This window comes from Notothenia rossii, assembly GCF_949606895.1.
Source record: "Notothenia rossii genome assembly, chromosome: 6".
Classification (NCBI taxonomy): domain Eukaryota; kingdom Metazoa; phylum Chordata; class Actinopteri; order Perciformes; family Nototheniidae; genus Notothenia; species Notothenia rossii.
This window is the reverse complement of record NC_136909.1, coordinates 15,895,790-15,913,152: the sequence shown is the minus strand read 5'-3', so window position 1 is coordinate 15,913,152 and position 17,363 is coordinate 15,895,790. Positions and strand designations below refer to the sequence as shown.

General features: G+C 41.5%; 1 protein-coding gene across 2 annotated transcripts in view; it reads left to right on the top strand.

Annotated features, from left to right (window-relative positions):
• The first annotated feature begins 1,183 nt into the window (after positions 1 to 1,183).
• LOC307042196 (uncharacterized protein) overlaps positions 1,184 to 17,363 on the top strand; it is a 30,610-nt gene continuing 14,430 nt past the window's right edge. Inside the window, exons 1-7 of one of the 2 annotated variants that reach the window (XM_079685938.1) lie at positions 1,184 to 1,421; positions 1,638 to 1,701; positions 3,761 to 3,845; positions 5,117 to 6,471; positions 6,580 to 6,670; positions 7,993 to 10,671; positions 11,584 to 11,709. In XM_079685938.1, the coding sequence (XP_079542064.1) occupies positions 5,129 to 6,471; positions 6,580 to 6,670; positions 7,993 to 10,671; positions 11,584 to 11,709 (4,239 nt within the window). In that variant the 5' untranslated portion in view covers positions 1,184 to 1,421; positions 1,638 to 1,701; positions 3,761 to 3,845; positions 5,117 to 5,128. The remainder of the gene's footprint in view (positions 1,422 to 1,637; positions 1,702 to 3,760; positions 3,846 to 5,116; positions 6,472 to 6,579; positions 6,671 to 7,992; positions 10,672 to 11,583; positions 11,710 to 17,363) is intronic. The other variant, XM_079685937.1, reaches the window with a different exon arrangement.

The window sequence follows — 17,363 nt, the reverse complement described above, 5'->3', positions numbered from 1 at the left end:
TGTCTGTTCATTATAACAACGCTTTATTCTAACTAAGTTCATAAATGTTAGTCAGAAGGTTTGAAGGTAAGGTTTCTCTTGAAAGTGACACATTATTTCTATAGTAGCTGGAATGGGATCGTTCTCTCCAAATCGCATTATCCAATGTAGTGTCCAGATACAGATGCGTCAAGTTATCCACATTAAGATCAAATTCATCCCGGAAGTCAGTGATAAGCTTTTAGAATACACAAGTTGCTCGAGTGATACTGTGGCTATTCACGACTAGACAACAGTTGTGAAAAGTAACTATTGTACTTAAGTACTTGTTCTTTACTTGAGCAATTATATTTCACATCATGTTATACTTCTACTAAATATTGTAGGCTTGACTTGACTACATTCTTTTGATAAACTAGGTTACTTAAGTATTCACATGAAACAGTTTAAGTATAGATTAAGCTAAACTGCAGTAGCTACAAAAAGCAATTGGAACCATCTCCAACTTATTAAAGTAGTTAACAGTAGTAGTGAATAACACATGAATTCACAGATTTAATAAAATATATTTTAATATCTTATATACAATGGGCCATTGTGCAGATTAAGTTAATACACTTTTGGGAATTTAAGTACATTTTGATGCTCATACTTTTGTTCTATTACTCAAATAAGAAAATGTAAACATAGTTGTTATACACTTTAGTAGGCTATTGTTACTTTTACTTGAGTAAAGTATCTGTACTTTTACCAACACAAGTAGGCTACTCACAAATGTTCTCCCAGAGATAAATTGTGACTCCTTTGTTGACAAATGTACATTTGGTGAAATTGACAAGCTAGCTGGCAGTAAATATAGTTTAAAAAAAGTAAAAGGCTTTCTTTACCAGCTGCAACATCCAAGTAAATGCATCACAAATTATAATCCAAATTACCTTTTCAAAAAAAATGTTTTTGTTTATCAACACTGCAGTAATGTTGCTTTTACTTGATTAAAGATTCCATAACTTCTTTTATCACTTCTACTCACATCCCTTCCTTGAGATTAAATCTGACTCCTTAATTGTGATAACATCTTTAGTAACACTAAAATACTACTTCGAAAGCTTGTGGCTGCCATAGTCAGTTGAGTTTGTTTGTGTTTTATTTCGAAAGGATTAACCGGAACTCTCTTACGTTATGTTTACGTACTTGACTTCTCTTCAGAGGCTAACCACTCGTTGACGCTGTCTGGTGTCAACAACACTGCAACCTGAGACGGGATAGCCAGCCCGTCGGCTAGCTAAGTAAACCAGCTAAAGTTAGCTTCTCCGCTAACCTCTTTATTATCCTACTGTCACGACGACTGGTAATATAATAACTATTCTAAGTAGGAATATATAAATTGTCTTTGAAGTTGTTTCGGAGCGAGAAAAGGCAAAACGGAGGACTTTTTCATCCCGGTAAGTTGTCTTTGGTTTCTATCAGACAGCAGTGTTTCCATTTTGCGAGTCTTGAGTTGTTAGCTTACTGTTGCTAGCCAGCAAGCTGTTGATGCAGTTTACCTTTCCTGTGTAATTGGTAGACTGTTTGGACTCTACGTTTGTTCTGACACTTTTTCAGTACTTCTCTACTTCAGGATGGTTGTTATGCTTTAAATGCACCTCTTTTCTGTGCAGGCCAACTCTGTGTTTTGCTAAATGGACCGGGTACTGTGCACGATACGAGGTGTTTTAACGTGAGGTGAGCGCACGGGACAGGAGGTAGAGCTCACACTTGTTGCAGAATGAGACACAGATTTGAATGGCAATAGCTATTATAGATCTAGTAAAGGTTGTTTATTTATTATTGTTTATTATTAATTGAGATTTGATAGAATAAGGATTTTAATTAATAACGTAATTGATCTGCTTGTATCATGTTGGACATTTTAGAGTTTGGAGCATTTCACAGGCATACTTGCTTCTTTTGATTAACACATTTACACACATGTTACATTTTGCTTGCCCCTGTTTGAGACCACTTTATTTCCCTTCCCTTAATCTACTGAATAAAGTCTTTAGGTGATGCATATTACATGCAGCTTTCTTATGTTTTTATTATTAATAGCCCTTAAAAAAGTCGTAGACAATACAATAAATAAATATCCAACGGGAGGCAAGAAGAAGCCTTAAAGGCTCATCGTGGTGTTTTAGATGAGGACACTTACAACTGTAACAACATACTTTCCAATAAACGTTAACCTAATTCAATACAAAGAAGAACGACAAGTTATTATCAGTAAAGGAAGAATCACACACATAGATAAGAAAAGTACAAAGAAACACAATTATTAAAGTGTTAAATAAAATGAAGCAGTCATGTCCTAGATGTCAGAAGACATCTGAGGTTATAAAACATATTTGTGGATTGTTTATTAATCCTTAAATATTTTTTGTGGAGTGAGTGACTGTACTGTACTTCCTCTTTAAGCTGCTAATAGATCAGTTGACATGAACTTGCATTGTCTATATCAGGACATCTGTATAACTGGCTAAACCAGGTTACTGGCTAAATATATTTTGCTTGTAACATTTTGAGCTCGGCTCTCCACTCCTGCGTCCTGCTAGAAATCAAAGACATGTGTCTGTGCTACACCTACTTCTTAAAGACACACTGCTAAATGTTTTGAGTATTCAACATACAAATCCTGCTTGAAGTTAAGATATTGGACTTGTTGCCTTTTATAGCTCCAGTAATTCTTGTTGTGAGGAATACTCATAGTCTTATGTTATAAAAGGCAGATACTTTCCTAATCCCTGCTGTGCTGCGCAATCCACCATCAGACACAGTGAATGTTTAACATTCCATCTTTGCAAAGCGTTTCCTGCCAACATCTATTTATCATCTTATTATTTTTGTTAGGCAAGCAAAAGTCATTTTTTTTCTGTATAATTCTCAATTTTGTACGCATTGAATATAGGGTACAAATGTTGTTATCACTGCTTAAGTGGATGAAACTTATCAGCAGGAGAGGAAATAAGCAGCGACCATCTGCCAAGTAAAGGTTGCCTGTGGCAGGAAAAGATGGCAGATCACCTGCCAACATATTGGATTGAGTTTCCTTAGAATAAATACATATCATTTCTGGTCCCAAATAAAACATAGCTATGGATATTGGACATAACATTTATTTCATATTTCTACCGTTTGGTGCTACCGAGTCAGTTTGAAAAATTCTATAGCATTTCACATAGATGTAAGAAGCAGCAGACAAAAACAATGCATGGCCTGTGGTAAACATTTTCAGTGACCTAGCACAGTGGTCCATAAGGCCCATTTGAGACCTATCAAACAGTATAACTTATACGTTGATGTATGTAAAAAAGCAGGCATAAACCAATGGCTCAATTGGCAGTTCCCATTACAGTATTATAGCAACTTTCACAGATTGAATTGACATAGATATATTTAGCAGTGAGTGATGGCAGGCAGGCCGGCAGTGATAGAAGCCATAATGCAAATAGCAGAAGATGAAAAGGTAAACATATAGCAGCATTCAGATAATGACTTTCTCCATGCACCTTGTTGTTATGTTGTCTGGGCATAAGCCATCAGCTCGAAATGTAAGGGTGTGACTATATTTACTCAGGTATGTCTGTGTCAGAGTAAACATCATCAATTTGCTTCTGTGTGGAGGCGTGAGAACACCACAGTATTTGGACAACCCTGTAGCTGCTCTGCTGTGATTTCTCTTCCACAGCCTGAATCACAGCAGTCTTGATGAGTTAAAGCTTGTTGACACAAAGTGTGTTCCTCTTAGGCTCCTTCATCTCCTGTGATATGACATCGCTGGCTGGTTACTACAAAAGCCAGAGCTCGACAGCAGACGGTTGACATCTAGTCAGGTAAGATATTTACTGGGGTCTACCTCGCAGCAGCTGGATCCAGCATGTTATTTTTCCAGAACCAACTGTTGCTGGTCTGTTACTGTTGCAACACGTGGAAAGCATTACCATTTGTGAAGGGGTTTCTAAAGGGCTCACACATAAGTGCTTGTTTTCTGTCTTCGTTTTTACTTTGGAAACAAATGATACAACTGATTGTCGTAGTGTGTTAAAAGAGTCAGTGGATTTCAAGTTATCTCTTATTTGAATTCTCCGTCTTTGACATTGTGGAGTCAGTGTAAGACAAACATTTGAAAGTTCATTAGGGGAGGAGCTGAGAGGCAGTCTGGTGTGAGTTTCAGTGGAGCCTGATTTGCCTGTGTTACAACAACATGAAAATGAAAACAATGACATTGTACAGTTGTCCGGCCCCTCCCATGTCTCAGGATCTGCCTTAAAGCTACACAGACCCGCTCACTACTTAGGCTAAAACATCTACCATATTAAGACATCACATAGCTTTTTTGTATATATTGAGAAACAAGACAAATTGAGTGCATCCTGCGTTAAAACACTTCCTGGAAGAATAAACAAAGTGTGTTGCCAAACAAATATAGTGTATGTAAAACTAAAGCAACACATTCAAATAGCCGTCACAACCGAAACGTATGATTATGAAAAAGGTGCTGGAACAAAAGTATTTTTTCATAACAATATGTTGGAAAAGATAAAGCACAGGTGTAGTTAATTAACAGTAACGATTCTCCTGAGCTGTCGTTAATGTTATTAAGTCCAGCTGTTCTCTTTGTGCTATGATGAGTCCAAAAGTCAAAGTCAAAAAAAGTTCTGAAGACAGTTTTTTTTAAAGGAAATCATAGGTTATTGATTGATTAATGAATCAGAATTGTGAATTGAGAGACTTCCAGTGAGCACTTCCTGAATGTCGTGTTGAGTCTGCAGAGTTTCATTTCATTTTGTGTAAAGCATTTCATTTTATTACTTTGTATTGTGCTTTTCTACCGTGACTGGTCAGGTCTATCAATGTGAATATGGATGACAAAAAAGTAATTGATTAATTATATTACCCCATATTTAGCTCACAAGTGCACTATAACCTGCATTAAAGTGAGATAACCTTGTGTAAATATCTTTCTCACTCATGTGTATAGCTGTGTCGCTTTAAGACACTCCCGAGACAAAGTCCACAGTAGTGGCTAGATAGTACGAGTGCTTTGAAGCTAATAATACAAATCAGCAGAAATCAGTTTTGTTGTTCTGTTTACATTTTGAAGGTACTGTTGACGATGATGGCTGCTCAGGTGGAAGTTCAGACTGGGGAAGTGGGGAGGACGGTGGGTGGAGGACGACTCCACCTGAGTCCCCTTACTGACTCCAGCAATAAGAGTCTCATCGAGATCACTTCCATCAACCAGTCCCATATCATCCCTCCTGAACCTAACAAGCCTGGCCCGAGTCCCAAGCCACGGCTCACTCCTAAACCTTTCGCTCTGGAGAGGAACCCCACCATTAAGCCCATACTTGCTCCTAAGCCCCAAGCCAGGCCCCGGCCAGAGTCCACTCGCCTGGCTGGGCACAAATCAGAGCTTCCAAGCAGTGCGAAACCACAGCAACCAGTTGCCCCTACCAAACCCAGGCCAGTGTCAACCAACCTCAACCGACCCGCCTCTACCTTCTTTAAAACATCTAATAAGTTGAACAGTGGACAAACAACCAAGCCAATAGTCCAGCCATTTAAACCGGCTCCTCCTCTTGACCCTGGAGATCCGAGCAAACCCTTTCCTCCTATAACAGCAGAGAGAGAGAATGTGAGAGAGAGGCGCAAATCCAGTTCATTAAGCTTGGCCTATTCCAAGAGCCTTAAACAACTTCCAGCTGCAGAGTGGTCTGGAACCACTAAAAATGAAAATGCAAAGGACTGGACGCCATCCAGTGAAGGTGGCTCCTCCATTACCAGAGCCAAGTCCATGGGTTTTCTCATTCAGGTAGGGCAGGAGGAGGAAGGAAAAGCTAAGCCAGAGAAAGCAGTGAAAATGCGACCGCAGCCCCGAGGCTCCAGGCCCAGACCTGTGTCGGCCCTTTTCCTTGACAGTCCAACCGAGACGGAGACTCCAGCTCCTGCCCCTCGCTGGGCAAGAAGACCGCTCTCAGCCGATCTAACATCCAAGTTTGAGTCTATCGGTCTGTCTCTGCACCGTAAATCTCCCAAAGCAAACACTAAGGAAAACACTCCAGAGGAGAAGCCACTGCCACACAAGAGAGAGCAGGAGAAACCCCCAGAGAGCCCCCCACCATACAGTACTGATGGTGTAGATCAGCCTGCTGTTTTAGACCAAAGCAAGAAAAAGACAGAAGAAATGACTGCGAAAGAGACTGATGAGGAGAAGCGTGCAGTTAGCATCAAGTCGAGAATCAGTCTCCTCCTCGATTCGTCCTCCTCTCCTGGGCCAGGTGTCACAGGCCAAGAGTCAGATCCTCTCTCTCCGGTGCTGACAGTCCCTGAAACTGAACCAGCAGTGGGGGTCAAACGGCTCATCAAGCAGCTGACGGAGGACACAACACCGACTCAGAGCCCCGCTGTGAAGCCACCTCTGAGGCCCCGCCCCTTGCCCCTTGACCTCACTAAAAGGTAAGAGCTGCTCCTATTTTCTCTTCAGCATGTTTTTGTCCCATGTCTTTGTCCTCGAGTTCCATTGTCATGCATGGCTTTTTGTCTCGTGTGATGTATGTTCATCAGGTTTTCATCCGAGAAGTCACCAGACATGGGCAGTGTTTCCCCAAGTGAGGCGACAGAGCACCATGAGATCAGCAAAGATCCTCAGAGGAGGGTAAGAAAAGGGACTGTGTTTAACGGGCAAATGTGAATGAGAAACAATCTCCCATTTAAGTGCTGCCACATTCTCTCCTGAAAACATGTCATCTCTTTGCCAAAATAAATCCAACAACCAAGGCCAATGGAAAGTAGATTGAACAAGATAGAAGTTTCCATAATAAGCCATATGGTGTGCCATTTACTATTGGCATGGTTTGGTAATACATGGGGAAATGGCTTTTTACGTTTGAATATCAGATCATTCTGGCTGTGTTAACGCATATAACCTACGTTTTGGCAGTGGTGTTTGTTTTGTTCAACCTCATCTCCGATAACCTGTCTTTGATAAACTGTATAGTAAAAATACAGCCACTCACTCCCTTAAGCAGACGAATGTCCCCATTTAAACCGTTAAAACAAAGACTGACAATCATGCATTCATTGAATCTAGAGTTTGGCTTCAAATTTATATTTTATTTACCATTTTAAATGTATTTTGTTCTGAATGTTCCACTTCAGATATTGCTGCTATTTATGTGTTTGACGCAAAGCATGACAATCAATGTTGTTTCTCATTTTTAACATATCCCAGATGGTCAAATAATATTCCCTAATAAGATTTGGTGTACAATAAATAATTCAAATGTTGAGTTCTAACTGGCATTTAAAGGGTTAAAAGTGAATTAAAGTTTGTTAAAAGTAGATTGAAGTTGGTTAGAATATTCAAAATGGTTCAAATGTAGAGAAATATATGTAATTGTATGAACATTTATAGACAGAGACTTTCTTCGTTTTTTATATAATCGAGACACACAGGTTAATACAAGTGTTTACATTTGCTGTTGACCCCTTGTCTCTCTGTGTTAAAAAGACCAAATCCCAAGAGGGAATGGGACATTGCAGAAAAATAATTGTCTTGATTCAAAGCTGTGTAACCTGAGACAGCCGGCACATGAATCAAACCCCCGTGGCTGCCTGTTATGAAACACACAGAGAGGAGATCAGTGGGAAAAGGTCAACACGGAGTGGCTTTCATTACCACCTCTGCACCACACCCACTGTTATGAGGCCAACATAGAACACGGGGATATCGCTTGGACCCTGACAGTTGTTATCTTAATAACCTACTAATTTAAGGACTCGGTTTTCTCTTATAATGTCATGTCACTAATTTGTTTTTAATGATTATTTCTGTCAGGTGTTTCCATATTTGTTCTAACAGTGTTTACATTTGGAAGACGTCTGAAAGGGAAAAGCATGATTCTTAAATGCAAACAACAAGTGACCAATTTGCTAATATACTTTATTAATTGACATGATATCTCTGACTTTCCTTAGATTGAAGAGTCAGCAATCACCCCCGGTGACCAGAAGACGTTTGTGGACCTAAAGGACTCAGAGGAGCAGCTTAGAAAGCCCCCCATGCCTGGCCCCGGCGGTGACGTGCAGACAGTCAGAGCATCCTTGTTTGAAAATGTTGTGGAGAGGCACAGTGTGTTCATGGTGGAGGAAGACAAGGCGGATGATTCGCTCAGCAGCCCGTCGTTTCAGAGAGGAAATGCTGAAGATGAAGGAACTCTGGTGAATGCCACTTACAGGGAGCCTTTATCCCCATCAAGTCGGATGAGGGTGTTGCACGCCTTTGACACGGTGCAGGCAGTGGAAGAGAGCAGGGTGGTGAGTGAGAACATCCCATCAGCTCTTTGGGAGGATAAGGCCATGACGCTTCGCTCCAGGCGCTCAGAGGGGAACAGGCCCGGGCCAGAGAGCACAGCACAAGGGGAACCAGCTGTGGCTGAGATGCAGGAACAACAGCCTCGATATCTGAGGATCGGAGCTTTGAATAAATGGAGCGCTACAGGTCTCGAACAAGAGGCGAGTACAGAGATTGGGATGCCAAAGAAATCACATGTGTCTTTGGATCAGGACAGACAGAAGGAGGCAGAACAGGAGGAAGTGGCTGCAGCTCCTAAACGTATGAAAACAGAAGATCAGCCAAAGCCCAGGGCGACCTACTTTGCTCTGACGGGACAATTACAGGAGCCAGCTTCTCCTGTAGACGTACATCTAGGTGACATGACTGTGCCGTCTTCACCAGGCGGCTCTCAAGGAAAGGTTAATCAGATGAGAAGGAATCCTTCATTAGATGCAGCTATGGTAAACTCTCAAGATCAAGGTGACGACTTGAAGACGAGGAGCCACATGTCGCACAGGGAGGTCAGAACAGCGTATGATGGAGAGATGGCGGATGACATTATGGAAGTTGAAAACAAACGAGAATTAAAAAAGGAGACGGAAAGACACATGGCCAAAATGAAAGCGCTTGAGAGACAGAGACGTCTGGAAATGGAGAAAGAAGCCCATTTAGAATTTGCACGATTGAAGGAGAGAGAAATGCAAAGAGAATTTGAAAGGCAAAGACAGAAAGCCTATGAGAAGGAGATTCGGGACTTTGAGGAGAAACAACGTCAACTGGAAAGGCAACACCAGTTAGAGCTTGAACAGGAACAAAAGCTGCAAGAAGTGGAGAGCGCGAGACTAAGGGAACTGGAACGACAACGGAAACATGAGAAGGAAAAGCGGCGCGAATTAGAGAGGCAGGAAAGAGAGAGACAACGTGGACAAGAGATGCAAAGACAGAGGGAGGAAGAGAGGCAGAGAGAGCTGGACAAGGAGAGACAGCTGCTGGAAATCCAAAAGGAGAAAGAAAAAATGGAGGAGCTGGAGAGAATCAAGGAGCGGGAGACACTGCAGCTCTTAGAGTTTGAAAGACTGAAGCAAAGAGAAAGGGAGAGGCAGATGGTGTTGGACACGGAGAAGCAGAGACTTAGAGAGAAGATGGATAGAGAAAAGGCAGAGAAACTGAAACAGATGGCTTTAGAACAGGAGATGTTAAGAATGAAGGAGCTTGAGAGAGAAAGGGAACGACAATGGGAGACGGAGAGGGAGCGTCAGAAAGAGATGGAGAGGGAAAAGCAGAGAGAGGTGGAGAGGCAGAGACAAAGAGATTTAGAAAGGGAGAGACAAAGACAACTTGATTTTGAGAGGCAGGAATTAGAAAACCAAAGGCTGAGACAGCGGGAAGTGGAGAAGGAAAGGCTGAGGAAGGAGGAGATGGAGAGAAGACAGCAGGCAGAGAGGGGCAGACAGCAGATCCTAGAGATGGAGAAACGCAGACTGAGGGAGAGGATGGAGGGGATGGAGAGGGACGAGGCAGAGAACATGAGACAGACAGCCAAACAGCAAGAAGCAGAGAGGCAGCGACGGAAAGAGAGACAGAAGAAAGAGGAACAGGAGAGGGGGAGGTTGGAGTCTTCACATCTCAGACCCAAAGTGTTGGATCTGGACTCTGTGCGGAGGAATGACTCCTTTTCTAAGGCATCTCCGCAGCGCAGCGACCTCGCCACGCGATGGAAGGAGCCGTCCCCGAGAGCAGAAGAGCCTTACAGATCTGCCATCCTCGACATAGACTCTTTCACGTCCCCAGCTCTAGTTTCCCCCAGTAAAGACTTGTTTCCTGTTTCTGGTATTCAGGGTGCAGACGCTGCTTTTGGAGCTAGGTCGCAGCCTACACCCGATGTAGATGTTAGCTGGAGGGGGCCGCCACAGACTTCTGGAGGTATTACGAGTCCAATATGGACGACGTCTCCTCAGGACCCGTGGGAGCTGCGGCCTGTTGAGACGTCTGTGGACAAACCTGAACCCAGAAAAATGAGTCCAGAGCAGCTCCTCCTCAGGCAGGAGGACCGGCTCCTGGCCCCACAGAGGATCAGGTCTGCGGGGCAGGAGGAGCTGCTTCGCCTGGCCTCTCTCTCCCGGACAGCGTCCAGGAGGGGAGGCTCTCTAGGCGGGGGCCCTCCAGGCGGGGGCCCTCAAGGCGGGGGCCCTCAAGGCGGGGGCCCTCCAGGCGGGGGCCCCAGCAGCGCTCCTGCAGAGCAGATCTGGCTGCCCAGACAGCCCCAGCCTCCAAGCGGCCAGGTGGACGTCTGCGTCCACAGGAGATCACAGGGATCGCAGGTGAGATAGCAATGAAATACTATCAGAGGCAAGGATTACTCATTTCTTATGGAAAATAGTTTACATTTTAAAATAACGGAAGTTAAACTATTTTGGGGGATATTGTTTTTCGCCCACTGTTTAAAATACCTGGCACTAAATCTAAAGTACAAGTTACTTAGCATTTCTTTTTTAGTGTGTTGAATCAGCAGCAGCCTTTTAAAGTAGGGTAAGCCTATACATACATATATATATATATATATATATACATATATATATATATATATATATATATATATATATATATATATATAAAGGGAGACCTGTTCGCCACTTGAAGCAGAACAGAATTCTTTTATCCACCCATATTTGCTCTCTCTCTCTGCTTTAAGAAAAAGGTTTGTTGATGTTTCCTAAGCGAAAGGAAGGATCGGCTTTTCACCACTCATTGATGATATCACTATCGGGCATCCCTATAACACAAATAGCCACCAATGCTAATTAGATAGAACATCTAAAGGAAACCGTGGTCTTTCCCTGCAGGTTTATTAGGATGACGTTAAAAGGCCTGATTCAATACAGTGATGACTTATAGGATTCAAGGCTTTTATTGTCATATGTGCATAGCTACAGTGTAGTTATGACAACGAAATGCTTAGATCACAGGCGCCTCCAACAGTGCAACACAATACAACAGATAATAGTGATGTTTGTTGAGTGTGTAGCCTACATGTGTGTACTAAATCTACTTTTAAGAAGTCATTAATAGAAAAGGAAATAGTTTCTACCCACTTGTGAAGTGACCATGGTTCCCAACAAAGCCACCTGCCTCAATACACCGCAGCACCCAGCATGGTTATGAATAGCTTTCAGGAAACATGTGCACAGTGTATGAAGATATGAAGTTGACTGCGGTTCCTGTTTATGTGCTAGGAGTTGAACAGGATGCGGTCTCGCAGTGTTTCTCGGCGATCAGCTCCTTCAATCAGCGCTGTGGAGGGAAGTCTCTCCAGGATGAGGAGTCGCAGCGCACACCGAGAGCTGGAGGACAAAGACTTGGTGAGTCCTGCGCCTCAAACAGATCAACTCGCTGAGAGGAGAGACCGCTGTCTGAGTCTCTGCTTCAGAGCGATGGTTGGATGTGAGCTCTTTATTATAATCACTGTTTTCACTCGGCTCTGTGGAGACAGCGAGGGAAGTGTGTGTGTACTTGAGTTTGTACTGGATAATTGTCTTCAGTGTCAGTAGGTCGCTTTAGAAGTGTACTTTTCATTTCGTTAGTTCTCCAAAGGAACAATACTTTGGTGACAAGTCGATGCCAACATTTAGAAAAATATGGCGGTAATCGTTATTTCCTATAGAATTTCGGGTACCGTAGTGAGCCTTAACAGCGTTTGGGATTGAGAGTAACTGTTTCCCATCGTGCCATGGACGATATAGAAAACGTGTTGACTCCCAGTTAATGCTCTGTAAATACCTTATTCTTATAAGCTAGAGAGTTAGTTAACAGTAGATCTTACCAGCCGGTGGAGCAAGGTTCTATAGAGCTGCAGGATGGTGAATGCATGCTCTACTCTGTAAAAAGAAAATTAGGTGAAGGGAAATAATAACGTTATCAGGATGTGTTCAAGTATAGTCTTGTTAAATTCAGCGTTTCCAGGAACTTAAATAAATACTTTTTTCAAATCAAAATAAAAGAGATATCAGGAAGGGAAATAAATAACCTGTTTAACTTCCTAACAAAACAAAGTGTAAACGGTAAGAAAGGAGTATATACTGTATTTTGAGGAACACGATTGGTAACGAATAACCTTTAACACAAATGTCCTTAAAAGTCCTAAACTTGAACTTTTATTCAAATGTAGTTATTTAACTTGAATTCAAACAGAGCAACACTATTCATGTTGTATTCTAGTTTATCTTTTTACAGAAAATAATATGGTTGGATGTAAAACCTTTGTAAATTGATAGGATGAGATAAACTTGTTTTTTTCAAAAATCTTTTTATTTGTTTTTTTGCAGACATGACAACTTCAACACATTGAATGTAGTACAAAACAATTTGTCTGTTTAAGGAAAGAAAGATGAGATACTATTGTAAGGGTCCTGTAAAGGGGACATTTTAGTGTTACAGCGGCAAAGGGACAGTGAAAACATGAAGTACTAAAGTAAAATAAATAAGTTTAATGGTAAACAAATTAATAAAATTGGAAGGACTGAATTTTGATTTTTAATCATTGCACATTATCACCAACATTATTAGTAGTAACTGATTAAAACATTCTATTAAATATTTTCATGCTACTTGTTAATTTCCAGAACCATTGTATTGAAGGTAGGAGAAGGTGAAAGAATGCAGGTAGCTGCGTGACAGCCGAGTTGTGACTAACGTTGATGGCACACCTCCACCCATCCCAGGCCTGTAATTCAGGATTGGATTAGCCAAATGGTTAATGAGTACCTTTCCTCAGTTCTCGCTTATCAGAGGCTTGTCATCAGGCTCAGGGAAAGCTGTGAAGTGAAATGGCTTGTAATGACCAAGGGCCACACAGATAAGCAGACATGTCATATATGTGTCACAGTAGTCCTTTGAGCTGATTTTCCTCATATCCGTTTTCTAACTTTTGGCTTTGTAGTTTACATCTGTTTCTTATATTTTTAAATGGGGGAAAAGTCAAATGTCTTCATATTTGCACCAAAAACCTTTACATACACCAATATATCATCTGTTCAATCACGAATAGGGTCTATAAATATCTAGGGTTGGGCTCGGCTGGCTCTTTGTCATTGAGACTGTAATTGTAGGCCCAGGTCGAGGGCCTACAATATGAAACCAGAAGTATAGTTTATTGTGTCTCATAATTGCACACTGCGTGACAAAGAGCTCAGATTCAGTCACTGCGAGTTAAAGGTCACTACCACCATCTAGTGGCTGTTTTTCAGCTTCACCTGGTGTCAGTGTGAGCTGTTCCCCACTCCTGTCTGCTGTTCTTGTGTTCTTTGTTTATCTGCTATGCTTTGAAAGGAGGCAAAACAATTTGTACTGTACATATTCACATTCATTGGTGGTAGAATGGTTATGGCACACGCCACATAACTCCACGTCCCGGTTTGTTTCTAAACAAGGGACTTTAGATGTGTTACATGAGACTGTCAGTTCCTGCTTCCAGTCTGCCACTATACACTTCATCCATCAAGTAAAGGCAAAAAATGCAACAAAAAAAAATCTGTATGACACTGTGTAGTCAGTGTAATAAAAAAATGAATATTTCACATAAATAAAATTAATTTGAATTACCGAGGACAGCTGTGGCGTCGATGCATTGTGTTTTAGGGTTGTCGGTCTGTGTTATCGTGAACACGGTATCCTGGATTGCCTTGAGGGGATTTCTTCAAATTTGGGACCAGAGTCCATTTTCGACTAAAATATGCACTGATTATCATTAATCATTATCAATCATTATTTACTAGGGATGTAACGATATATCGAATATCGCGATATCGCAGGTAAATAAATGTCTCAATACCGTCGTGAGACTGACAAAATCTACCGCTATTTAAAAAACTTTTTATTTTAAATAAAAAAAATCTTTTAAACCTTTATTCAACCTGATGGTCCCATTGAGATCATCGATCTCTTTTTCAAGGGAGACCTGTCCAGCATGGCAGCAAGTAGGTTACAACATGAACATAAAACAAGAGATAACACAAAAGGACATGGTATTTACAGGGCTACATGTACATACCTAGAGACATTGACAAGTACCAACAGTATATTTATATATCGCCCTGTCAATAAGCCTCACCTTCTTGGCAAAAACTGTAATGTTTTTGAAGTGGTGGAGAGACAATGCACAGTTTGACCCACTGCTGTCACCCATGGCCAAAGCATGTCTCTCTGTCAGCAACATCAGTACCAAGCAAGAGAGTTTTTTCCACAGCAGGGGATATTGTAAACGCCCAAACATCCCAGCTTCTACCTGGAAATGTGGACATGCTCATATTCCTAAAAGATAACCTTGATGATGCTGGGTGAGTGAGTTAGAGTTGAGTTACTTGAAAAACTAAAGTGAAACTTGATTTATTCTATTGCAGGGTCTGATTATTATTATATTGTTGACACTTTAAAATACTACTATCCTACTAAAATGCTGTACAAATCAGATTTATTATTTAATAAACAAAAAAAAAGAGGGAAAAAAAAATCACATTTTTTTCTTTATTTTTCAATATCGCGATAAATATCGTACCGTGCACTTTTTATCGCGATATTATCGTACCGTGAGTTTTTGGTATCGTTACATCCCTATTATTTACCCAAACCAGGGGTGCAGTCCAAAATCCAAACCTATTCAGTTTTAATTTACAAAAGAAAATGAAAAGCTACAAACAAGCGATAAAGGTAGAACCAAAAAACTTGACTTAAACCATTAACCCTCTGAAAATAAGAATTGAAGATTCATTTCATGTTGATTGACTAGCTATAGTCATTGTTTCATCTTAGAGTGACAATACTTCTAGGATAGTAGCAGGTAATTAAATTGTTTTATTTTGTTTTTTAGATATAAGTTTCTGCTGAATCGTAAAATAATAAACATCTTTATTTGGCTTCGGGTTTAATTTAGAAATCTTTCAGCGTCGACAGATATACAATATTATAAATTCCCCTACGTTGTATTCACTGGTGATCTCACACGGATGAGCTCATATTTATAAGGTGACCTCATATCTTTAGTGTGAGGGTCTGAGGCTGTGGAGAGGGGCAGAGCAGCGATGGGCACCGGGCTGAGAGCTGTGCTGTACGTGTGGTCCTGCTGCCTGCCTCCACACGGCTTCTGGGTGAGTGACTTCTCATTTCAGAGGTTTCTCTGTAAGATTAGATTATATAATATAGGAAGTTATCATATATCATATGGACTATTTGCTGCATCCGATTTCAGCTTCTTTGTGTTGTTGCTGGTTGGGTTTCTGCGCACAGATTGGTGATGTCAGCCGAAAGGGGGAAGTGATGAGCAGCCATGACTCACTTCCCAGTCAGTGACGCTCAGTATTAGGAGGGGGAATAGTATAGAGATGGGAGCAGTAGTAAGATAGGTCTGCAAAATAACTTGTCTTTGTCACTAATGGTACAAAAGTAAAAAAACAAGCCTGATTCTGTAAAAATACAGTAATTATCAAATGCTAAAATTAGAGATATACTTAATTTTCTATCTTTAATTAAAATGCTTTATTTATGCTGTGGTTAGTAGGATAATATCGTTCATAACAATTTGGCCAGAAATAATCATGACGTGATATTTTGATGTGGCCTTGGTATGTTCTAACATTTGGATGATTAAAAAAACGATTCTTCAAGTGGTGATTATTTTCATTATCGATTAAAAGTTTTATATTAAAGCATTTTATATTTTGTACCACCTGCTACAATAAAGTAATATGGCTGCACCCGATACTTCCTGAACTTTATTAGGAGTATTTTAGCTTTTTTTCAGGCTGTGTCACTTTGTCTTTTGTAGTGCCCAGAAAGAAGAAGCCATTTTCCGACAGAGCAGTGCATGAGAGAGGTCAGTTTGTGAGCCGCTGGAAACTGAGAACCTCGCAGCAGATTGCCTTTAGCACAGCACTTCAAAGCAAAGTTAATCAGATTACCTGTAGGGGGCATGTGTGGACAGGGATTCAGCTCTGTGGAGCTCCTCCAGCCTTCTCTGAGTTTAACTCTCTGAAGTGCGTCTGACTCTGGAGTCGCCTGCTGTGGCTTTATTCAGGGTGCCCGTTCACCCAATAACAGATCAAGATGGAAGCTAGGGAGGGTTTTCTAGTCTGTTGTGCTATTTGCATGCGTCTGACTTTAACAAACACTTGACTGTGTGATTCTTGCTTATGCCTATACTGTGCGGACATACTGGTTGATGAGCCTGAGACACTGGTAGAGCCACACCTGTCTTTTCACTCTTCCCTCTTGCGTGTCCAATTTTCTATTTATAGATGACTCTTTAACTTGATCATGCACTTGTGCTCATTCCTATCTGAATGTGTCATCCTCACTTTCTCCTTGGCTTTCTCTTTCTGTTCTGAAAGGAGTTGTAATAACATTGCAATTGCATTTTGCACACATGCAATATGTGTTTTCTGTCTCATCCCTCTGCATTTGTTTCCACTGCCTCTCTGTTTCCTGACTGAGACACTTCACTGCGTTGCCCTGCAACTGAAATCAGGCTGGAGCAATAGAGCACCGCAGAACATATATCACCCTCCCCTCTCCCTCCCGCTCTGAATCAGGGACCTCCCATTCTCCCTCCCTGACTCTGTTCCACACTCTCTCTCTTCACTCAGTTTCTCCTTGACGTTGAGTCCTATAGCGCTGGCTACAGAGAGCAGCACTGCTGACGCATTTTCTCCTACCTGCCCATACCTGCAGAAAAAGGCGAGGAGAGAAACATTTTCTCTGTCCTTCTCTTTTCTCCTCTGGATTTGACTTTCCCCCCACAGTGCTCTCTGCTGTTTCCCTCTTTTTGGCACTGCGTTGGTTGCCCTCTGGTTTTTCTTATGGAATACGAATGACTACAGCAGCTTTCCCTTTGCCACCGGCTGTCCTGCACCATTTCTTCCCAAAGCTTTTTGCCAGAGGATAGCACAGTATCGGACACCTTGAAAATGTAACCTTGTTGGATGGATGGCTTTTTCAACTTTGAACCCTTGCCTTGTTTTTGAGG